This window comes from Echinops telfairi, unplaced genomic scaffold (genome assembly GCF_000313985.2).
Source record: "Echinops telfairi isolate 266 unplaced genomic scaffold, ASM31398v2 ScPeMD7_60;HRSCAF=208, whole genome shotgun sequence".
In the NCBI taxonomy this organism is placed as follows: Eukaryota; Metazoa; Chordata; class Mammalia; order Afrosoricida; family Tenrecidae; genus Echinops; species Echinops telfairi.
The window spans coordinates 7,291,871-7,316,782 of NW_022103958.1; the positions used below are offsets into that span (position 1 = coordinate 7,291,871).

Below are 24,912 nucleotides of genomic sequence, written 5' to 3' on the forward strand. Positions count from 1 at the left end.
ACCCCACCATCGTTCCCTGGGAGAGAAGACTAGGAGGCGTCAGAATTACTGGCACTTAAGAGTCGCAACCTATACCCACGTACCAGTGAGGGGAACTACATGCTCTCGGTGCTCCATCAACCCAGAAACTTGCCTTCCGGTTCTGCGGGGCACACATGGTGCTCTGCACACCCAACTGATGACCCCAGTATTTACAGATGAGAAAGACCCACCTGGCCCGCACACACCAAGAACCAGCCAGAAATAAAACAGACCCGGAAGTTGAGAATATATGAAGTTTATTACATGTTGATAAAAGACCATAAAACCCTTCTACATCAGGACCCAGCATTCCCTTCTAGACCTTCCAACCTCAGCTAAAAAAACACACCCATTCTCCCCCCACCCGCAATCATTAGCAAAGACTTAAAAGAGAGCTTCCAGAAGGAATAGCGGCTTGGCTCGGTTCATCTCAGCATCCGTTCAACCTTTCAGCTCTCTGGACGAGCTGAACTCCCGGCTAGCTGGAGGGGGGGCAGGCACAGCTACTTCCTCCACCACCGCAGCTTTCAATAACGCTACCATCAACCACTCCTTCCTTTCTTTCAGACTTGCCCGGAACCGATGCATGGCTAGAGGGTTCAAATGGGGCCAGAGACAAGTACTTAGTAGGCTGGCAGGGGGATTCCTGAGTGTCTCAGCAATTTTACTTATGTTGGACTTGCTTTGCTCTTCCTTCTTTGGGGAGGATTTTAAACCTGCCTGCGATATTTTCAATGGTTCTTCGTGGCTTTTAAGGTCACTAAAGCCTGCCGGATACCTCGACGTCTCATAGCAGATCTGCACTCTGGCTTAGAGCAGTGTTCCCTCAACCCTCCTAATGCCGCGACCCTTTCACACAGTTTCACATGTGGTGGTGACCCCCCAACCATAAAATTACAGATGATGATGCTACATCATCACTGCCATTTTGCTACTGTTATGAATTGGGCCACCTCTGTGAATGGGTTGTTCGACCCCCAAAGGGGTCGAGACCCACAGGTTGAGAACCACTGGCTTATAGCCTTCACTCAGCAAGCTGTCTGTCTAGTGTCTTTCCAAAAGATATTCTTGTGGTGCAATGGTTCAGAGCTCAGCCGCTAACAGAAAGGCCTCTGTGCACGAGGCATCAGAATCCACTCCATGACCATGGGTCCTTTCAATCTGTTCTCCACACTTGTCAAAAAGATTGCTACAACTTCATCATTGCGTTCACTGCTGAATGCCCAGCAGGTAGAGTAGAGCCTGGCTGGCTGTGAGGCAGCCTCTGTTCGTTAACAGTAAATGTGACCTCCAAAATCATCAGAGGTGACTCTGAACTCTATAGTGTAGGAGATGAACTCCCATCATCAACTCATTCATCTCCCTGACTAACTGCAAGGCCCACAGGGCAGAGTCCCACTTCTCAGTTGCTTGTACAGAGTCTCAATGCTTTGCTCCATATTGGGCACAGAACTGGGCCCGGGAAGTTAATGAATGAGGAGGCATGGATCCCGAGTACCTACCAGTTCCTGCTAAGGAAGGCATTCATTAAAGATGTGCAGATGGAAACGGGCGACATGGCAGAACCAACAATGGTAGCCAAACACAAGGACGATTTGGGCCCAGTTACAAAGGAGCTGGAAGGCCATCTTTGAAGAAGCCAGGATTGGGGAGATCAGAATCCCTTACCGGTTTCCAGTCGAGGGCGCTTATCTGCAAACACAAGCCGGAACCAGCCTGGTTCTTTGCACATGAAGGACTGGCCAGGGGACAGCAATACCTTGTTTCTTACAAAGTGGCGATGGAGAATTTGTTCTTCTTCAAATGTACACGGGTGCAGGTACTAGAGAGGACCGAGGGACAACGCTTAGTCCAGAGGGGCATTTGCCCGCCCTGCCCTAGAATGCCAGGCCACACTCCCACCGGCCTTACCTTTTCCAAGTTGATCCAGACGTAGAGACCAGAGCAACGACTGAGAAAGGGGATGTCCAAGGCCTTCAGCTCATCGGTGACAAACTTGTGAGCGTCCCGGAGCCGCGAGCAATTAGTGGGATGGTACACGTTGTCAATCCACTCTGCAGAGGTGGCAGAAGAGAGTCATCACAGGTGTTGGTATAGACATCTACCCAAAGATTCCTTATCCAACGCTCTGGGCTTCCTACCAGCTCTTTCCCACTTGCTGGGATCCACACCCCACACACGCATTCATGATCTCTGGCTTGGGTAGAGACACTGAGTTTCTCAGTTGTCGGGTGGCATCGAGTCAGTTCCGACTCCTGGTGGCCCTATGTGCCACACAATGTAACACCCCCAGTCCTGTGCCATCCTCCTAAGGATGTTTGAGCCTGTCGTTGCAGCAAGGACCGCCTTCTGCCACTGCCCCTCCACTTTACCAAGTATGATGTCCTTCGCCCAGGTCTGGTCTCTAAAATAATGTGTTCAAAATATGGGACAAAGTCTCGTCATCCTCCCTTCCAAGGAGCATTCTGGCTGTAATTTTTCCGAGACAGGTTTGGTTTATTCTCTTGGCAGCCCATGGTACTTTCAGTATTCTTCACCAGCACCATTGTGGAAATACATCAACTGTTGCCGGGAGGGTGAGGGAAGGAGGGGAAACAGAGGAACTGATAGCAAGGGCTCAAATAGAAAGTAAATGTTTAGAAAATTGTGATGGCAACATATATACAAATATGCTTGGTAGAATTATGTATGGATTGTTATAAGAGCTCTAAGAGCCCCCCAATAAAATGATCTTTTTTAAAAAACAACTGTTCTTCAGTCTTAATTCAATGCCTACCTTTCACAGGCAAATGAAGTCATTAAAAATGCCATGGCTAGAGTCAGGCACACCTGGGTTCTCAAGGAAACAGCCTTGCTTTTCAATACGATAAAGAGGTCTCCTGTAGCAGATTTCCCTGATGCAATGTGTCATTTGATCTCTTGACGGTTGCTTCCATGAGCTTGGATTGTGGACCAAGTGCTTGACAACTTCAGTCTTTTCTCCACTGATCACGATGTTACCGACTGGTCGAGTTGTGAGGCTTCTGGTTCTTGACATTGAGTTATAATCCACACCGAAGGCTTCGCTCCTTGGACGGCATCAGCAAGTGCTTCAAGTCCTCACATCGAGGAAGCAGGGTGGTGTCATCTGCACATCGCAGATGGTTCATAAACCTTCCTCTCATCCTGGAGCCATATCTTCCAGTTCCTCTGATGATGTACTCAGCACATAGGCTGAGTAGGTATGCCAAGAGGATGTAACCGACATATACCATAATTTTAAAACATGCAGTATTCCCTTATGTTCACACAACTGCCCCACAGACAAGATGTTGGTAGAATTTGGTTACTTCACCACTAGCTAGCTTCAGTTTGTATAATAAAACTATTAATTGGATTTCCTGGTCTGTAGATAGACATTGCCCTAACACACACACACACACACACACACACACACACACACAGCATCGTAGTCCTCAATCTTAAAATGTCTTTTCTGGTGAATGCAACACCATCCCTCTTGATTTGTGTCATTCTGGCAGAGTGAGCCACATGATTTGCTGATTCAAAATGGCCAATGCCAGTCCGTTTCAGCTCACTAACGCCTAGAACATCTTTATATGTTCCATTTCTTCCAAGTTTCCCAGATCCATGCTGCGTACATCTCTAGTTCCAATGAATTGATGCTTGCAGCTGACCTCATTTGGGGGGGGGTCTCATTAGCAAATGAAGGTCCCCAAGGCTTCGCTCCCTTCAGGCTTTACTCCAACCAAGTCAACTCTGCTCTGAGGAGACAACTCCTTCCTCGGTCATATTTTGAGTGCCTCCAACTTGAGGGTCCCTGCTCCTGGTGCCATCTGACCATGTGCTGCTCGTCACTGGGTTTTCAGGAACGGACGGGGTTGGATGCGGTTCTGTAGGGTCCCCTGACTTGCCAGCCTACCCCATCTTCTTGTCTCAGGCTGGGAGCTCCGCTGAAACCCCGCTCACTTGGGATGACCCTGCCGGCACTGGACATGCCAGTGACATATTAGCAGCACAGCTCCACACAAGCCACACTGTAGGACTGACGGATAGAAACTTTTGGGAAGGGGGTGGGTCTCAGTAGTTCAGTGGAAGTGTTCTTTATGCGTGTAGAACCTAGAACAGCGGTTCTCAACCAGTGGGTCACTCCCTCTTCAGGGGTCAAATGACCCTTTCACAAGGGTCACCCGACTCATAACAGGAGCAAAACGACTGTGATGAAGTAACAACGAAAGTCATTTTATGGTTGGGGGTCACCACAACATGAGGAACGGTATGAAAGGGTCACAGCATTAGGAAGGTGGAGGATCACGGCCCTAGAAGTAAAGGAGGAAGTGTAAAGGGAGGGAGTGTGGCCTGGAAGAAGCCAAGATAGTTCTGTTTTCAATTCCAAGAACTATCGGGGAGGGGGTGAGGCTGAGACTCGAACTTTACCCCCAAGATTACCAACATCAGAATCTTTGAGAAGAGTCCCACACATCAGTATTTAAGCTCCCCTGGTAATTTCCACAGCCAAGATCGAGAATCAACAATCTAGGCTCTGGGAAACATGTTTCTGCAAAATGCAAAAGGGCCTGCCGATGTCCTGTAGGAAAGCATCCAGTTAGAGTTCTCCTCCCTTCTTCCCCACTCCAAGCGGAAAGTCAGCTTTTTATAAAGCACCCTAAAATATTGGTTTCATTATGTACCTGCTTTGATGTAGACCCTCTAGCCTGGGATCTGTTCTTTAAAAGACTGAAAGAGGTCTTCCCTACATGTGGACCACAGAAGTTCCCTCTGAGGCCACCATTCGCTTGAGATCCAAGGGTTCAGTTGGATCTACATGCCCTAAAGCTAGTCACAGCGACCTGACCTTCCGGATGGAAGCACTCTACTTAGGAAGGTGAGGCTAGCTGTAGGAGGGAGCTTGAAAAAGCTCCTGGCACAACGGACTCTCCCTGGATCCATGGTCAGGGGATGGGAGGGAAGTGGCTGCTTAAACACAGCGCATTGGAGAGATGAGTCCAGAGAATCGGAAGGATAAACCGGACTCGGACAGGTAAAGCTGTATCAGTTGATCCCTCTCTGAGGCACGCTGGCCCTGAGCTGGTTTTTGATATCGTCTGTATTTTTGTTTGGCTTTTGTTTGCTCATATTGGGGTTTATCTCTTGAAGTTGTGTTACATGTTTTTCTGCTTTGCAGTGGATTGATGGATTGATGAAACCTATAGGGGCAGCAAGTAAAATAAGGGTTTGGACGGTGGTGGGGTGGAGGGTGACGTACAGTGATGGTGAGGGGTGAGGGGTGGGGGGAAAGTCAAAGGGAGATGATGTCAAGGAGTCCAGGAAGAAAAAGAATGGCTGGAAATGGATTGTGATAGCCACTGTACAATTCTGCTTGATGTGACTGAAGTATGGATGATATATCTATTAACTCCCAATTAATAAAATGTCTTAAAAGAAAGTACAATTCTTCATACATTTTTTTAAAACCTGACATATTAGAGAGTGTGTTTTTTTATTGTTTTGTTTGTTTTTTGTATCTGTATCTTGGAAGTACTTGTGTCTGTCTTGAAGTAATCAGAGGATTAGGGAGAAAAGACCAATTTCCCAATTTCTCATTTTCAGGTCTTAGAACGCAGTTAACCATATTCCCTTTCTAGGATGGGAGCATGAGCGATGAGGCAGGCAGAAGGTTCAAGCCTAGGCTGTGTTTCAACCACCTACATCTTTCTCAATGCGCTGTGCTGTTGCTACCTACCTCTGCGTGCCTCCCTCCTCCTTTAAGCTTCATGTCCTCCCAGGGCTAAGCCTGAGACCATGAAGAGGGTTCGCAATGTTTTGAGAGTATTCACAGAGGTCTGAAGAGAACCTGAAGTTCTCCGTGGCCATGAGATCCAGGCAAGGGGTGAGCCATGCACAGAGCACCGTACCTCTGTTATGGAGTAGCCTGTACAGTTTGTACTGGGTGAGGCCCGACAGGCTGTGGAGGTAGCCCAAGGATCCCACGGCAGCGACCACTTCCTTGTTGTGGGAGTAGAGCGAGCCAAAGCGGAAGCCACAGATGCCAAAATCCTGGAAGAGCAGAGTGGGGGGGGTGGGGGCGGGGAGAGGTCAGGGGCATGAGAACATCTGATTTGTCTTCGGTTCTTGGCTCTCCTTCCTTCCCCACCCAAGGACCCACAAGCTAGGGCTCACCTTACTGGTACCCCAGATCACATGAGTCCTGCTGGGATCAGGCAAACTGGGGACGAAGAGGACAATCAGGGTTATAGTGTGTGGTTCAAAGAAAAACACGAGGTAGATAAAGGGAAAGAGGGTTGACGTCTCTCCCAGACAGCTGAAGCCAACAGGCCTCCACTGCACCCTAATCAACCAGAAAGTCAACAGAATGAGATCTAAGACCCTCAGCCTGGCTTGTGGCCTTTTTCCACTTGGGTCTCCACCTCACCTTGCTGGCATTGGGCTAGTCAGGTATAGGCCATCTACCTACCGTTCCTAGAGTTTGCTCACCTAGCTCTTACGGTCCCAGCTTCCACGTAGCTGGTCCTTGGGTCAGATATGCACTTCTTGATTTTCCTGCTGCAATCTTCCCTAAGAGCCGGACTTGGCAAGAACTTCCAACCCTGGCCACCTTCCCTAGGGCTTTGCCTTGCTCGACAGTGTGCCCTCTCCCTTACCTTCACGTCATTGGCTTTGCGACATACCTTTTTGATCAGGCGGCATGTGCAAGGAAACGGGCTTGGCTCCTTTTCGATACCTCCCTTGCTACTGAGCTCATTAAGTGTGGGACACAGAAGCAGTGGGGACATGACATTGTGGCGGTGGCCATTCCCAACTCCAGCTGACGCCAACTCACCTGCTCAAGCTCAGGACACTGTGGAATGTGGTGGCATCATCGAACACAGAGAGCATGTATATCTCATCTACAATCACATGTAGGTTGTGCCTTCAGGGTGGACAAAAGAAGAATACCTAGGTTCACGTCAATCATGACTCCATTGTTTGGTCTTTTCTATATACAGATCAGTTGTTCCCACTGCCCCCAGAAGACCATCCGAGCCCCCTAGGAGGCATGGGAACGTGGAGGAGGGCAATACACTAGACGGGACCCTTAGGCCTGGAGAGGAAGAATAGGATACATCTTTAATCCTTCTGCCATAGGAGATCAACAGGAAGAGGTCAGGTGTCCTAAGAAGTTGGGGTCCCCTTTAGAATCCCGTGGGGGTGCTGGAATGTTTAAGGAGGGCTGCAGAAGCATACACCTACGCTTTGGGATGCTAACTGTCAAGTCATCGGTTTGCAACCACCAGCTGCTCCACAGGAGAAAGGTGAAGGCGGTCTACTCCTGTAAAGACTTACAGCCTTCGAAACCCATGGGGGCAGGATGGGGGTGGGTGGGTGAGTGGGAAAGACTACTTTGTCCTATATAGCAGCGTTTCTCAACCTGTGGGTCCGAGACCCCTTTGGGGTTCAAGCAACCCTTTCACAGGGGACACTGGATTCATAACAGTATCAAAATTACAGTTATGAAGTAGCAACAAAAATAATTTTATGGTTGGAGGGTTGCCACAACATGAGGAACTGTATTGAAGGGTTGCGACATGAGGAAGGTTGAGAACCACTGTCCTATAGGGTCACTGTGAGGCACAATCAACCCAATGACAGTGAGACCTGCACTTGATCCTGGATGATGGGCTATGGTACTAATGTTTGTCATTGTTTTTTCCTAAAAAGGGGGCAATAGACCAAATAAGGTTTAGAACCTGTGCTCTAGTCACAAGGGGTGATAGCCAGGGTCTCTCTCCTATGTACCTCTTGGCAAATTCCAGGTATGTCTTCAGTGAGTCTTGGGAGTAGATGTCACCCAGAGGATTCTGGGGATTGGTTAGCACAAGACCTCTGACCTTTTTCCCCTAAAAAGAACCCAAACATAGCCCTAAGTGAACACAAAAATCTTGTACATCTTTCCCAAATTCATCCACAGGTCTTTTACAGGTCAGGGCACCCAATAGAGGACATCTAAGTCGGGCCTGGGAAGGATCTTGAAGTGGCAGCTACCACCCAGCAGGCAGAGGGGAAGTAGAACACCTCTGGGGCCTGGTCCAGATTGGAGCCCTGGGAAAACTCACCTGGTCTCATTCCCCGTCTCTAAAGAAAGGGCGCTCTCACCTGGTCTCATTCCCCGTCTCTAAACAAAGGGCAAGTGAATTGTACGAGAATCGCTTTCAGAGCCTGCAGCGGCCATCTCGAAACCATGGCGTCTTCTTACCTTCAACCTGGCGTCCTGCAGGGCCTGCTCCAACTTGGCCACGGTCAGCTGGAAGGGTTCCGTGTTCTCACGAGTGATCTGGAGAACAGTGGCTGACATTTGTCTACTGAAAAAGCTCTTGAGCCTTGATTCCGCATTCCCTTAAACTAAGAACAATCCTTGTTTATGGAGACCCATGACACTAGTCCAAAGTGCCGTCTGCATCCCCAAGTTCTCCAACCCCTCCCCCACTCACACGGTAAGATTGTAAGACCTACTCCGTAGTCCCATGGTCCCCTAGCAAAGTCCCTTGCCCTGGGTGGGTGGGGAAGGGATCCCATTCTGACCTGACTGTCCAGGGGGACGGCTACCAGTTCAATCTGTGAGTACACATGGGAGCTGAAGGCGAAGCCACTGTAGGAGGGCGTAGGGATCAGAAAGGCCTCTAGAAGCACAAGACAAGGAGCCCGTCAGTCCACAGTCTCTCCATCACCAGCTGCCTGGGAAGCTGCCTCACAGAAAAGGCCAGTTTGGCAATTCCATCCCAACCTGGAAAATGTCTCCGTTCCTACCAACAATACACTGCACCTTAGTTGAAAGGCCAAGAAGTAATATTCTTATGGACAAAACAAAGAGGCTTCCAAAAACTGGGGGAAAGTTCCATTGTGTCTTCATTCATTTGAAGCCCCTGCTACTCAGGAAGGGCAACTCAGATTCGTTCTTTGGGGGGATACTAGAGAAGATTAGTAGGCAAGAATATCATGGAATCACCCAGAATCCAGGACGTGTGTCAAGCCAGGATTGCTAACAAGTGGAGTTTTGATCATTTGGAGAGTCTAGTTGGTTTTGGCCAAACACAAGAAGCCAAGGTCATTTGGCACAAGGAGAACTCTCTTTGCCATGCAGTGCTGTGGTGACCTCATACGGTCTTTTCTTCCAACCCATTTGGTACATTGATGAGCTAGCCAGTGGCCTTTGACTGAAACAAGCTATCTTGGTCACTTTCTCCTATGCAGCCACAGCTCATAGCTGACTCTTAGTTGATCATTGATTAGAGCCAGCTTCAAAGCTTTATATAGTCCAGGAAAATATTTTCATAAGAAGTAGGAAATGTATATAACCTAAGACAATGAAGCAGGGCTCTCAGATTGGAGTTGACACCAAAGGTAAAGCTTAGCATAATGGGTTGGTTTCTATCATCATTCATGGGACATATCACCTGGAGGATGATTGTAAGTCCCTCTCTCTATTAAATCAAGATCCCTATCTCTTAGTCCTAACACAATACAAAGATAGACTGGTTAGTATAGGCGAAACCCCTTTCCCAGCCTTTTAGGGAAAGGTTCTGATCAAGTTGGATTTCCCCCCTCCAAACCTAGGGCTCACATGTTCCTTCCCATGGCCTAGAGCTTCACTAAGAGTAAAAGCAGAGCCCACTTACTTACCCCCAACGTCACACAGAACCATAGCCAGTGCAGAGAAGATAGGGGAGCAGCCGTTTAGAACCACCACCTGAAAGAGATGCTTAAGTCAAAACGCGAGACCCATGGGAGGGCAGGGTGGGAAGGACAGCCACCCTGTCTCCTTCAGGAGGAGACAAACCAGAAAAGTTTCCAGATCCACTACCCATCACTCTGCCCAAGTCTTGAGACTCCCCACTAGTTCTCCTTACCTTCTTGGAAAACTCAGGCAGCCCCTTCCAAATATAACCCCTGCACCAGAGTAGCAGCAAGGCCGAAAAATTGACTCACATTTTCTGGATCGAGGGGAGTAGGTGCCTTGCAGTAGTGTGTCAGAAACTGGGCCACCACCTTCCTTAGGCTGTAGATAGACCAAGAAAGATCCTGTGGTTTGTAGGCTTAAGGGTCCTTCCTCAGTCATCATTAGACTTCAGTCTTTCTCAAAGGGAAGGCCACAGAGGACCCTTCTGATGAACTTGCAAGGTTAAGGTGCTCCGCTTCCCAGGTCCCCCAGTCAGTGTGACACAGTAAGCTGGCACAAGAGCTTGGGCCATTTGAACTGTAGCACCGTGCTATGTCTCCTATGCCAGGCTTCTCCTCAGATCTTTTGCTCTAGGGACTGCCCAGAGTTTACTATTCAACTAGGGAGGCAAACAACCAAGGCTCTGGTCCCTTGATCCCCCCTGAGCCCGCTGCTTGAGGAGAGAGGGGCCTGTGGAGCAGATACCTGCATCTGGGGGTGACTTACAATGGCTGTCCTTTCCAGTCAGCGTATTCCAGTAAGCCTTCATCAAGGTAGTTCATATCATCATCACTCAACTGTTGGCAAAGAGGAATTGAAGGACAACACAACTGGGGAGACCCAGGAGGGCTCACCCCACCCACAGTACGTTCACGGGTATGTGGGCCATGCACTGCTTAAAGGCTGGAGGCTTTCCTCTTGTGGATTATAGATAATTCACCAAGGAATGAGTAACTATTCAACCTTCCTCATCTTACTCTTGGATCAGAGTTTCCCTTGGCCTCCTACACTTCTCCGGAGGAAACATCCTGGGCTTGCTGACTGTGTCCGGGGCTTAGATGCACTGCCCTGGGGAGTTATTTATCCATACTCCCAAGCCTCACACTGACACGAGGTGCCTTGAAAAAGTTGGAGGGAAATGGAATGAAAAAGAATGGACTGTTGGAAGACCCATACTATCTACCACAGGCGTGGGAACAGGCTAGAGGGCGTGGGCCGGGAGGGGCGGGGACTCCCACGCAGCCCAGAACATGGCTCACCCTCTGAGACATCAGGTCAAAGCAGAGCTTGTTCTCACTGGTCATGAGGTTAATGAAGCCCTGAAGATGAGAGAAATGCGAGGTCAGTTCTCTTGTTGGACCCCCCATGCACACCGTGAAAGCTGCCCGTAAGCCAATAGCTATAGCTCGGATTAGTCTAGCTGACCCCTTGCTGCCCCACGAAGCAGTTCAAGCTACACTCGACAGCCCTAGGTGTCCGCCAGTGCTCCACAAACCCAACAAAACCGACAGCTTCCACACGTCGTCGCCCTTTCGCCCCACATCCTTACTGCCACGGAGTCAGTGCCGACTGCCGCAGCTCTGTTACGTACCAGATGAGCCAGGACCAAGTTCTCTATGTGAGAGATACAGAGCAGTGGTTTCAACTGGATTACTTTCATCCTCGTGACTGAGGGTGCCACTATGGTTCTTGATTTAAATAGGATAAAACTCAGAAGAAAGAATGGGTCACCTAGTAGCCGTGGGACCTCAGGGGACCGACAGGACGCCACCTGCGTAAACCCAGAGCCTGCACCCTTGGCGAGCACAGCCCTCATCTGATAGTTCTCGCTGCCTTTCTTCCTTCCAGGGACCCGAACCAAACTCACTGCCATCGAGCCAATTCTGACTCATAGGGACACGATAGGATGGGGTAGAGCAGCTCCCCTGGATGTCTGAGACTGTACTTTTCTATGGGAGTAGGAAGGCCCATCTTTCTCCCCTCCTTCCAAGGAAGGATCCCCTCAAAGGACTGGAGATCTAGTTCTCCAGAGCTCAGTAGAGAGCTGCCAATACCCAGAAAATCAGATGACCGTCGTCAACCACACGCCACCCAGCAACATTAGGAGGAGGCGTGGCCAGTGCTAGCCACCCACAGTCCTCCAGCAGATGCTGTGAATCCCCTTTGTCGATGGTCTTTCATTAACTTTCTATTAACCCTTAAGATGATGTCCTAACACCACACCATGGCCTGTCCCTACCCCTGCCCACCTCTTGCCACTAGGCTCCTTGTACCTATGCTGACCACAGGTGATGGGCCTCTTCTCTCAATCAATCCCAGCCCTTCCATCTTCAGAGCTTTCAAGCATGGTAATCCTCACCTCCTGAATGACCCGCCCCCAAGAACAGCGGCCCAATTTAGCCTTACAAACAGGTCTTTCTGGACCACTCGAAGTGGGTACACCTCAGCGTTTATGGAGACTTGGGCATTGACACTTGCTTCTCCAAGTGTCTTCTGTTGAAGACATCCACTCCTCGTGGATGTTGCTAGAGGGCAGGTTCACTCACCACGGTGAGCCTACCTTCTGCTGTTAGAGAAGGTACCTGACCGTCGGCTAGTTAGAGCCACCGGGATTCAGGGGAACACTCTCTGGAGGATGCAGACTTCAGATCTACAATGTTCCTGGGTGCGTCCCCTGGTTTCTATCTCCAAGAAGGCGCCATTACCTCCCCTCCTAGGCTTTGAGGATTAAATGAAAGCCCACCGGATTCCACACAGAGGTGCTCGGTAAACCCATGTGAATTAGCCCCCTTGGTTCTAGGTCCCCCTCATCTCACCAAGTGGTTCTCTTTTTCGTGGTATTTATCTGCGTGGTAGGCATTATAGTCTATGAAGCGGGAGTGGTATAAGTTGGAGATCTCTTTCCCACGCTGGGAGAGGAAATGGGTGATACCTGCCGCTGGGGCCGCACCCACTGGGGAAAGTAACTGGTCAGGCTGCCTGGAGGATCGGGCGCCCTGCCCAGGAGCGCCAGCACCCCGAGTTTTCACAAAGGGCGGAAGCAACTGGGACTCCAGGTCCCTCCAGGACCCAGACTGCAGGATCTCGAGCAGCTGGTTGAGCAAGTAGATCACAATGCCCTTCTGCTCCGTGATGGTGCATGCGCACGTCTCCAGCTTTGAGCCCGCAACCTCCACGCCCGTGTCCCTGTGTCTGATCAACTGCAGGGTGCTGTCCTCGACGGTGCTCTGCCACTTGCGCAGCTCCTCCAGGATCTTCAACATCTCTAGCAGCTGGTGGATGCCGACCTGGACGCTGAAGTCTTGACCCCTCTCTCGAATGAGCCTGGGGAGGAGGTTGGTCCAGCTACTTAAACTCAGGATCTCTGTATCGTGGCCTTTGGCAGGCTGACTGTCCCCTGCAGAGAAGGAACAAAACCACGTGCTGGGGCAAAGGACATACCCGATGACCCTCAGGCTGCCAGGGTGGCTGCACAACTTCAGGCTGGTCACAGAGCCCTCGGTTTTCTATGCCTTGTTGAGGTGCCTCCACATGGTTTGGGAAGAGATGTGTTACCTACTTGTTCAAGGACTACGCTTCAGGGGTCCCAAGCCCAGGCACTGGGATGCTGGATTTAGATGGCATTACCATGTGCACTGAGGACAAGCCTTGGCAAATTCTCGAAAGAGAAAAGATGGAGGAAGCCAAACATGTTGGCTCTGGGGTCGATATCACCCACCCTCTGCCATCAAGTTGATCCAACGAGTAGCTGCCTTATAAGAGAGGAGAACTGCTCCCTGGGTGTTCCGAGGAAGTAAATCATTAGGGGAATAGACAAGCTCGTCTCTCTCCCGCAACAGAGCAGTTTCTGCTATCAAGGGCAAAAAGAAGTTGGGGGTAGGGGGTCAGTTGCAATAAAAACCAGTCTGGAGTTGCTTGTTGTCACTAAGACGGGGGTCAGCAAACTAGTGCCCAAAGACCACAACCAGCATTTCAGGACCCCCTTGGTGCTGCAGTGGGTTAAGCAACAGGCTGACCACCACAAGGTCAGTGGTTCAAAGCCACCCAGCCTACTCTGCTGGAGAAAGATAAGGCTGTCGACTCCCATAAAGATTCACAGTCTCAGAAACCCCACAGAGCCCTTCTGCTCTGTCCTCCAGGGCGTGCATCAGAAGAAACCCAATGGCAGTGGGTATGAGCCACTGCCATGTTAGAAATGCAGCGTGGCGTGGTTGCGATAGGTCGCATGCCATCTTGGCTTTTCATAGTCAAGTTTGCCATCTGCTGTTCTAGAACCCTGGCCCTTTTCTCTAGACTTTTCGAGATGACCATTCCAGATAGCCCAAGCCTGACGCTTAGTCCTTCCATCCTCCCACCGCAAACCCAGCTCATCCCCCCACTGTGAGGTCATCCTTCGGGAGGTTTCAGAGGCTGTAAGACTGTAAGGGAGGCAGATGGCATTTGCACACTGTCCGAGCTGCCTCCTCTCTGGAAACTCTGGCCTAGATCAAGGACCCCCCCAGCTTGAGCAGCCACTGGAATCACGGCAGGGCTTATGAGAAGACAGGTGGTTTGGGAGATCTGTGTGGGCTGGGGCCTGAGCTGCAATTTCTAATGAGTTCCCAGCTGGTGCTGATGTGGATGGTTCAAGGACTGTACGAGATGCTGACAATTCAGAACAGGCATCCTCCCCAAAACAACCAAACTGCTAGGTAAGCCCTAAGAAACACCTTCTTCAAAGCTCCAAAGAGTTGACAGTGCACTGAGTTACACAGATAAAAAAGGTGTGGACTGGGTGTTTTATTTATGAATATATTTACCACAGGGGTAGGGGAAAAATAAGAATTGACCATTTATAAGAGCAGAAAGTAACAATGTGTAAGAACACTTGAAGCTGCCAGCTGTCTCGGGTCTTGTCTAAGATTACCCTTATGGAGGGGCTTCCAGCCGGTTCATCCCAATGTTTCATTCTGGCTTCAGCCCTGCTGAGAACTTGCTATTCCCCTCCCCAATGCATGACATTAGAATCTTATTGAAATGCCAGTTCTGATGGTGCCCAGCTATCAAAATATAAAGCATCTGGGGTCTTAAAGGCTTGAAGATAAACAAGCAGCCATGTAGCTGAGAAGCAACAAAGCCCATATGGAAGAAGCACACCAGCCTGTGTGATCATGAGGTGTCGATAGGGTCAGGGATCAGTCATCAAAGAACAAAAAATCATATCATTGTGAATGAGGGTGAGTGCAGAGTGGAGACCCAAAGCCCATCTGTAGGCAACTGAACATCCCCTTACTGAAGGGTGGCAGGGAACACACAAGCCAGTCAGGGTGCAGTATAGCACCAATGAAACATACAACTTTCCTCTGGTTCTTTAATGCTTCCTCTCCCCGCCCCACTATCATGATCCCAATTCTACCTTACAAACACCAGCTAGACCAGAGGATGTACACTGGTAAAGATAAGAGCTGGAAACAGAGAATCCAGGACAGATAAACCCCTCAGGACCAATAAGGAGAGTAGTGATACCAGGAGGGTAAGGGGAAAGTGGGGGAGGTAGGGGGAGCTGATCACAATGATCTACATATAAACCCCTCTCTGGGGGACAGACAACAGAAAAGTGGGTGCAAGGAGACATTGGTGTAAGACATGAAAAAATAATAATTTATACATTATCAAGGTTTTGTGAGGGAGGGAGGGTGGGAGAAGGAGGGGGAAATGAGGAGCTGATACCAAGAGCTCAAGTAGAAAAGAAAATGCTTTGAAAATGTTGGCAACAAATGTACAAATGTGCTCAACACAATGGATGGATGGATGGATGGATTGTGAAGAGAGTTGTGCGAGCCCCCAAAAAAATGATGAAAAAAAAAGACATGTCTGTTCTGATTCAGTATATCTGGGCAGAAACAAGGAGCTCTGGTGGCTCAGTGGGTTACATGCGGAGCTGTAACCCCAAGATGAGCAGTTCAAAACCACGAACTGCTCTGTGGGAGAAAGAGAGACTTTGGATTCCTGGAAAGTTACCGTCCCACCAGCCCACAGGGGCACTTCTCCTGCATCCTATGTGGTCTCTGTGATTCAGGACAGACCTGGTGGCAGTGGGTGCGTTGTTCAAACACATATTCCAAGCAGGGCACGGGGAGGGGGCAGTTGGGGTGGGGGTCAAAATGGAACCACCTCACTCACACACAAACCTGGAATCTTGTTATTTCTTTTACAGGTTTGTGGCACCACACGACACTCAGCCCAGTCTGCCCACATGGACTTCCTTGTGACTCTTCATGTCCCTCCTTGCTTAGTAACTGCCCAGGTCAGCCTTCATTATGTCCTTAGCACGGTGACTGGCCCTTTCGTGAACGAACATGAGTGAGTGGGAGGGCACAGCCACGAAGATGCTGCTGGTCTGGCATGGGGACTCGCTCGCTTGCCATTGAGTGGATTCTGTCTCGGAGACTCCCTGTGAGTTTCCATGACCCAGTCTTTGTGGGAGTAGAAAGCCTCATACGGAGCAGCTAATGGTTTGGGGCTGGCGATCTAGCAGTTAACAGGCCAACGTGTAACTACTGTGCTGCTCATTACCACTGAATCCATGCCGACCCACCGCAACCCCCATGGGTTGCAATGCTGTTTACGAGAGTAGAACGCCCGGTCTTTCTCCCGAGAAGCCGCTGGTGGTTTTGAACTGTCGACCCTGTAGGTCGTGGCCTAATGCAGAACCACTACACCACCAGGGCTCATCTCACGATGCCATGAGGACGCCTTATGGTGACTATGGCCAAGAGAAAAGGCTCAGCAGCCAGATGGCGCTACAGAGAAGAGCTGTACACACTTACCTTGGGATGCCAAGCGTGAACTGACACAAACCCCCGGGTTCTAACATTCCTCAAATGTGAGAGGGCCCTTCTACCTGGCCTAGGAGCCCCGGTAGAATGGTGGGTAACTGCTAACTGCAAGGTCAGCAGTTTGCAACCACCAGCCGCTCCACAAAAGAAAGGGCTTTCTACTCCTGTAGAGAGTTACAGCATTGGAAACCCACAGACAGTTCTATGCTGTCTTATATGGTTAGGGTCATTACACATCAGAATCAACACAATAGCAATGACATTTTGTTTTGTTTTATTTTTAAAAGATACCTCACCTAACCTTTGTTCCTTATTCCAAAAGCCTAGCTGTAGCACAAACTCCCTTCCCTAGAGATAAAGCATTCATTTCAATAGGACTCTCTGTCCTAAAGGAGGTCAGCTGTCTGCCCAAGTACTTGGCTATCATAAAAGGGTCAAGTCCAGGGTCAGGTGGATTTCCTTTCGTTTGTCTCTCCCAAGTGTGGTTCCCATCACGATGGCTGGTCCTGAGGAAGGCTGGTGGGAGCCGCCAAGATGGGAGCAGGGCCATCCCCACCGGGGGCCCTCTGCCTTTTCCCAGGCCTAGGGTCTAATATACTGCATGTCTATGCTGCATGTCATCGGAATCAAAGAATAATAATAATAAAAAATCAAAGACATGCCCGTGTTTTAGTGTCATCCACATGAGTCCATGGTCCCAGAATTTCACCAGTCACTTCAGATTAGGTTGGACTACAGCAGCGGTTCTCACCCTATGGGTCGCGACCCCTTTGGGGCTCGAATGACCCTTTCACAAGGATTGCCCGATTCATAACAGTAGCAAACTTACAGTTATAAAGCAGTAATGAAAATAGTTTTATGGTTGGGGGGGCGGTCACCACCACATGAGGAACTATATTAATGGGTCACAGCATTAGGAAGGTTGAGAACCACTGGACTGGGAGCTTTCTTGGACTTCCTTCCTGCAAGTCCTTGCTGTTGCTGTTCCCAAGGTCACCCCAGTCTGCCCCACCCAGTTAGCCCTCATGCAGGGACTCCCGAACACAGGAAAAATGGTTTCAGGAGGTAGGGGGGCAGCTGCCAGGGCAATGTGACCCAATAGGCCATTGGAAAACGGAAAGGAGAGGAGTTAGGAGAACCTCTTCGGCAGAATATGGGGCCAAGGTAAGCAGCTAAAAGAAATGCTCTCCTGATAGAATGTGTTTCCTGACAATAAACATGAGGCACGATGAGGAGGGAGTGTGAAGTGGAAACTCTGCTGAGAGCTGTCTTTCCTACGGGAGAAGTCTGTTGTGAACAACACCGTCTCACACTGGAATGATAGTCCTGCACCTCAGCCCTAAGTCGTGGTTTACTGGGGATCTCAAACCTCTGCTCAGATCTTCGCCTCTAGATCCTGGATTCCAATACTCCTCAGTCTCTTAACGGACCTCCCCAGACACATCCAGGTCAGTATGGCTCGAACCAACAGTCCCTTGACTCTGAGCCGAGAGACAGATCGTAATCAGGACATGGGAAAGGGAAATCAACAGGGGAAGGTAACCAGGAGCAAGCTAGCCTCCTGCTCACATTTCAGATGCCAGCCCCTGAGCACGGTGCTTATCTGTGTAAACCAGGATGGCTTTCTTGCCACAGGAGGCTCCCCTACAAGCCCTTCGAGCTCTGTCTGGCCCTGCTGGCCCTTGCCACATACCTGCCCCTCCGGTGTCTTATTGGAACCCCATTCAAATTCTTCATTCGTCTGCGAGAACTGTGCAGCGACAATGTAGCCGACTTTCAGTACATGGTGGGGGCAGAGTGTCTGAAAACACAGATCTCTACATACAAAGCCCAAAAATGGAAAGCTTAGAGAGAAGCAGCCTTGAGAGATCTACATTTGTTCCAAATTGTCACTAGTCAACTGTGGGACATTGGGAGAATTCCTCTCTCTGGAGTCAGTTTTCAGATACGCTAAGTTCAAAAGATGCCTCGCCACAGTCAGAGGTAAAGATTGGGCTCAGTTCTGACAGCTTGGTGGTTGGAGCCACAGCAGAGTCCAGATTGAACCTGAAGACCCCTCACTTGAGCCTGCAACCTCTAGAAAGAGTCAACAAGCAGAAACCCAGTCCTCGCTCGGACTGAAGCCTGGTTACATGCCTTATCATGGCCCAGAAAAGCTCAAATTCTGAAGCTACATTAAAATGAGCCTGAATGGCTGGTGACGCCAAGTCCCAAACACTTGGGAAGAAGGTCGTAAGATTGTTAAAAATAATTCAGCTAGCAAAGACGCCACACTCAGTCTATGCCGATGAAGAAACAGTGTTAGCCAAGCCAGCGCAAAGCCGAGCAGAACTTCGGCTATTGAAATTAAACTGATAGAATGATTGCTTCCCTTCAAGGAGATAAAACCCAAGGTTGAGAAATGACAGAAAATCGGAACAAACAAACAAATTGGGGGGAAAAAACAAATGAATTCTAGAAGCTAAAATGCAATCCCTCCAATAGAACTCAACGATGGGTTTAACCTCAGGTTAAGCATAGCTAAAGAGAAAATTAGTGACCTGGAAGAAGAGGAGGGAAACAAATTCTAGAATGAGCCCACGAAGATAGGAGAATATGAGACAGAAGATATGAGTCAAGTGCATAAGCACCTATACACACTCCCCGAACTCCCCGAAAAAAGACAAATGGGGGTGAAGGTTGTATAAGGGGTTTTATCAATGGTCGGTAATTCTCAGACACCAAAGCAAGGATTTTTAAAAAGTGCAACAAATACTAACTAAGAAAGGAAGCACCTATACACACTACGATAGAATCCTAAACAAACAAATAAGCAAACACATACAACAGAAATCTTAACTCAGGAAGCCAACTCCCTAAAATAACAAATCAAACCCAGGAGGTCTCATCGGGAAGCTCACCCAAGTTTTAAAGGAGCACATTATCCTAGCTCTAGTTCTATTTCTCCAGAGCCAAAGATCAGCTTGGGAATGAAATAGAACAAGGTCAAAACTCCACGTTCATATGAAAAGCTATACACCAATCCATGATTATGCCATCCACACACAAAAGCTGGATAGCATTTAGCAAACAAGCCCATCAGATGCTCAGAAGGCATTTGACAACATGAGACACTCATTCATTTGGACATCTCCAAAGACTAAAGCATCCGTCAATCAAAATGGGAATCTTCTACTCAAAGGGTACAGCCTACTCAAGTCATCCAATCTTCCCAACAAGTTTGAAGGCAAAACTGCCCCACCCTGGGTTTGCCATGATCTTAAGTATCAGCCTATTAGCTGTGCTTTTGGTTTAGTGGTACCTAGCCCTGGTGGTGTAGTGGTTACACAGTGGGCTGCAATCCTCAAGGTTGTCAGTTCAAAACCACCAGCCCCTCTGAGAGAAGAAGACAGAGCTTTCTCCTCCTATAAAGAGTGACTGTCTCAGAAACTCGTGGGCAGCTCTACCTGTCCTGTAGGTCCACTAGGCCTCAACATTGAGCCGCTCGCAGTGAGCTTGGTTTAATAGTCAGAAGGAGCTCACGCAGCATCTGACCTCACCTAGTTCAAGACTCAAAAGGCCCATTAGCGGGATTTGACTGGTTCACACAGGTTCTGCAGCATCACTACTGGATTGTTTTGTTCAGTTCGACGAACCAGTTAAAACGGTGCTTGTAATCAGGGTTCTCTCAAAGGTGGGAGGCTAGGCCCGGCAGCTGCCCAAGGTAGAAGTCACAAATTTATATTTCTTCCATTTTTTCACATTATCTGCAACAGCATATTCTACGCGCCTGTCCGTAAGGTACACAAACCTTGGACGGAATCTGCTCGCAGTAGTCATTTGTTCGTTTCATAAAATGATGAAGTACGACATTGTTATTCCCTTGCATTTGTATATTCAGTAAACACAGCACGTAAAGAGAAGCGCCACCAATCGAGGGTGACACGCTGTCATTTACTTCAGCGTTGTGTTGTGCCCTAAATTCCCACACGATATGAGTGAATTATGCAAGTCCTGAAAGCGTTCACAGAGCAAAAAAATAGGGTCAGAACAATGGCTGCAAGTTCAGCAGAAGCAGAAAGGGGTTTTTCCAAAGATGAACATAGTATGTCCAGAGAAGAGAAGCTGCCCGTTTCGAATGCAGCGAACAACGGCTCTTATTACGTGGCCTACGTATGGGAGTCTACTCCCACCGTGAAAAGTGGTTCAGGATAAACCCACAACTGAGGATGCTCAGGTGAAAGGGAAGAGCATCCCATGGGAGGGCGCCAATCAAGAAGCAGTCTGGAAACACTGGTGTCCTAACGCCCTGACTGGCTTTTTAGTCAGGTGTTATTGACCAGTCTTCATTCATGTTTTCAACCTCTTACAACAATCTAGTTTTGTCTACCTCTTTTACTGGTCTTATTTAAGTATCAGCTGTATGAAAGGAGCTACCTTTCGAAATAATGGCTTTATAGGGCAGTTAACATTAGGACATCAGGGCAGTTAACCGGTTGGACATTAGAGCAGTTAAAATGGACATTAGGGCAGTTAACCGGTTGTTCCGTTATCCAGATCCCACTCTCTCCAACACCCCCTCGAGGACCTCTCCTGAAAGGGTGCACAGACCCTCCAAAAAGCTCCTTTTGTGGGGATCGGTGACGATCAGAGGTAGAATTCCCAATTTCTTGCAGGAGCTACGTTCCACACCTTCAGCACAGTCACCGTCTGTTAGTGGAAGCTGGCACAGAGATGCCACAGGTATAGGTAGCATTCTGTTCTGTGGGGCACAGGATCCCCACATGTTAGAAGCCAACAGGAGGTGGCAGCTAACACATGCCCCCAAACCCATCTGTGGCTTTGCACCTACCCCCACCCTCACCCAGAACCAAGAGAACCAAATGGAGAGCCCAGTCGAGGTCAAGGCCAAGGTCTCGTTCCACATCCCACTGCGCCCTCCGTGCTGCCCCGTACTTACCACTTTGCTTGTCCGCACTCATCCTGTCTGAAGCCTACAACCCTTGATCTGCTCCTCGGTTCCCCTCCTCACTCCACGGGCTTGATGCCCGGGGCCTGCCCACTCTGCTTTTAAGCACAGGGCGGGCTGAGTGACCTAAACAAGAAAGGGCTTTGCAAAGGTTACACCTGGGAGGTGTGATGCCCAGACTTCTCCGGGTTAGTGGCATCACCTGGATGGAGCATGCTCAGAGTCCAGCTGCATCTGCTGCATCTAATCTAGACGATCGGGATGGCCGTTGGGTGAGTCTAATACGTGACGGACAATTGACAAGGGCGTCAGGGAGCCCCATTGCAGCACACAGGTGCTAACCTTTCCCTGTCTCTGAGGGAGCCCCGATTTCAGAGTGGAGTGAAATGATTTGAGAGCTTCAGGACAGGTGGAAGGATTTAACCAGGTGGCGTGAAGTGTTGGACTGCTAAGGACAAGGTCAGCAGTTCTAAACCACCAGTAGCTCCTAGGGAGAGAGACAAAGCCCCACCACCACCACCACCCCTGTAAAGAGTCGGGGTCTCAGCAACCCACAGGGGCAGTTCTACTCTGTCCTATAGAGTCCTTAGGAATCTCGGTCAACTTGATTGGCAGTGAATTTCTTTGATCACAACTGGGAGTTGCCCTGGCGTGGTTTGAATCCATGGCAGAAAGGGCAGGAGCTCCGCCCCCGTGGGCAGTTCCATGGGGCCCTTAGCCTCTGTCCTCCGAGTCGGCATCTATCTGATGGCCCTTATCAGCAACAACTGGGCTGAGAGCCAGGAGGCCTGGTCCCCGCTGTCCTGGCCCCACCTGGCCTCATCTTGTGTCCTTGACCTGCTTCCCTACCCTTTGTGAGTTTGGGTTTCTCCCTCCCCATTGAAGGGGGCAGGTAATGGGATCTGCCTCCTGGCAGAGGGTGTGAGCATTAAATGGAGTGACTCATCAGTGGGCTTTCTCAGCGTTGCCCCTGGGCCAGGCAGCCACCACTCTGTGGTCCCGCCACCCAAAGGCAAACCTAAAGGCAGCCTGTGGCCTGGCAGGCCCCACCTGGCAACCATCCTCAGACCTTGTGCAAGACACAGCGGCCTGGGCCCCATTGCCAGGGGCCCTGGCTCAGAAGGTCTCCAGTGGGGCCCAGGCACCTGCGTTTGAAACCTAGCATGCTGACCTGGAAGCTGTCTGGGGTCAGGACACCCGACCGGGAAGCTCAGAGGGTGGCTAAGTCAAGGTGTTTGTTCCCGGAAGGAAAGCTTTGGGACTCAGCGGGCAACTGAGGCCAAGATGGCTGGTTCCAGATACTAGCTCAGGGCTCCCCCACCTCCTTCGGGTCCTTGCTCAAACCTCACTGGGTCCCTGTGACCAGGCGCTCAATTCTCCTGCGTGATTTCCCATGTTTTACAGCACATCTCTTTTCCTGGCGTATCAAAACCAAAACCAAACTGGCTGCCATCGAGGTGGGCTGCTAACCACAAGGTCAGCAGTTCAAAACCACCACAGGCAGCTCCAGGGCAGAAAGACAAGTATGTCTACTCTCATAAGGTTTACAAACTCCGAAACTCACAGGAGCAATTCTCCTCTGCCCTATAGGTGTGCTCTACGTCTTTCCAACAGACGATAGAACTTAGTTACTTATTAGGTGTCTTACAGAGCTCCTCTGGTGGAGTAGTGGTTACACATTGGGCGGCTAACTACAAGGTCAGCAGTTCCAAACCACCAGTTGCTCTAGGTGAGAAAGATGAGGCACCTTTGGGGGCAGGTCTACCGCAGAGGGTCTCTGTGAATCGGCAGGGAGCTCTGTTAGGTGTATGACACTTCCCACACACACTTCAAGAGTGTAAACTCCACAGGGAGGGGTCTGTCTTGGTTTTGTGCACTGATGTTTCTGAACGCCCCCCACAATTCCCCAAACCGAAGGGACTGGGAGCCTCTTCCCTGCAGGACCCACCTCCGGCTACAACTGCTGTGCAGGGGATTTGCCAGGAGGGGTCACTAAACCCTTATCTTCCTTCCCAGTGCCGCAAACTCAGCCAGACGCCTGGGCGGCTGGAATGAAGAAAAGGCAAAACCAACAACCTGGTCACCGGGCTAAGACTCCTTTCTTCATGCGGGTGGCGGGTGGTGGGTGGCTGCAGGCGAGGCTGGGCCAAGCCAGGGGTCAGCAGCTACGGTGCTATGGGTCAATGCTGGTGCACAGCCATCCCTTGGGTTTAGACACTGTCGCTGCTGACCGCAGCAGAAAGCCCAGTCTTTCTCTCCTGGAGCTGCTGGTGGTTTCAAACTGCCAACCATGTGGATGGCAGCCCAAGGGGAAACCGCTACTCTGCCACCAGGGCTCCCTACTGGGGCTCTTTTTATGGGAGCAAAGCAAGGCTCGGTGTCTGGCTTGATGGACTTAGAAGGTCTCTAGGTTCTCCTATGCGGTGGGGAGGGAGGGAGGGCGTGGACATGGGAAAAGGGACAAGAATTCCCTGCATGCCCCCGAAGGAAACTGATTGGGCTCCCATCATCTCCCCGGCCTCTAACGCCTCTGCGCCTTGATTTGAGCTCCCTAGACTTCAAAGGAGACTGGTGGCACAGGGTTAAGTCCTCAGCTGCTCACCACAAAGGGTGGTGTTTTGAACCCAACAGAGACCTGGGGGTGGGGGTGGGGAGGAGGGCAGTAGAAAGGCCTGGTGATCTCCCACCGTACAGTGTGGCAGGTGATCAGGTTGAGTTGGTCGATTCTGACTCATCTAGACCCATGTGACAGAGGAGGGTGCCCTGAAGCATCTTCTCTCTAACCCACCAGCAGCTCCTTGTGTAAAGATTGCAGCCTCGGGCCAGGTCTGCTCTGGAGTCAACTGGTTGGGCTGGGTTTCCTCTTTATAAGAGCAGATGGGGGTGGGGGTCGGGGGATTCGAACCACCAACCTCTGCGATAGCAGCCGTGCACCGAGCACTTCGTCTAGGAAACGCCATGGGACAGTTCGACTCCATCCTGTGTTGCTGCTACAAGTCCGCACTGACTGGACGGCACACCCCCCGGCCGCAGACTCTGAAGGAGCCATTTGAGCCTCACACACAGTCACTCTGAGAGAGGAGCCTGGCAGACCCCGAGGGGGGACCAGGTGGGGAAAGAGTACCAACTGTTTCTGGATCCATTTCACGGAAGACAGCAGTGAAACTAAGGCCCAGTGGGGAGTCAGGGAGGGCCACCTGGGTGGACTGACCTGTCCACACCGTGGCTGGAACCTGGGGTTTTGTCACCATGGGGCTCTTCTTGCCCACAGGGGCCCAGAGTCCCCCTGCTGGGTCTGCCAACAGCCCGTTGGGGACTGTGTTCTGGGGCCCTTTCTTTTTTGGAGGGAGCTCATGCAACTCTTATCACAATCCATACATACCTCAATTGTGTAAAGCCCATACATCAAT

At 50.2% G+C, this 24,912-nt stretch overlaps 1 protein-coding gene across 1 annotated transcript; it reads right to left on the reverse strand.

Moving 5' to 3' along the window:
* Positions 1-315: 315 nt before the first annotated feature.
* On the reverse strand, positions 316-21,561 carry LOC101654198 (probable inactive 1-aminocyclopropane-1-carboxylate synthase-like protein 2). Its single transcript, XM_004708422.2, has 15 exons — positions 21,494-21,561; positions 12,553-13,133; positions 10,996-11,055; positions 10,463-10,533; positions 10,006-10,075; positions 9,700-9,766; positions 8,602-8,699; positions 8,276-8,353; positions 7,819-7,919; positions 6,863-6,952; positions 6,202-6,247; positions 5,937-6,078; positions 1,933-2,075; positions 1,690-1,843; positions 316-611 (listed from the first exon to the last, which is right to left on the reverse strand). Exons 1-15 carry the CDS (start codon positions 21,513-21,515, stop codon positions 463-465), a joined length of 1,872 nt encoding a protein of 623 aa, XP_004708479.1. The 5' UTR covers positions 21,516-21,561; the 3' UTR covers positions 316-462.
* Positions 21,562-24,912: the final 3,351 nt, after the last annotated feature.

Excerpts from the sequence above, each read along its gene's own strand:
- LOC101654198 (XM_004708422.2), bottom strand. The coding sequence starts at position 21,515 with ATGAGTGCGGACAAGCAAAGTG. Across the intron at positions 7,920-8,275 it reads TGCAGGACGCCAGGTTGAAG|GGGAAAAAGGTCAGAGGTCT; the intron begins GTAAGAAGACGC and ends GGTTCTTTTTAG. Across the intron at positions 6,248-6,862 it reads AGTGTCCTGAGCTTGAGCAG|TTTGCCTGATCCCAGCAGGA; the intron begins GTGAGTTGGCGT and ends CTTCGTCCCCAG.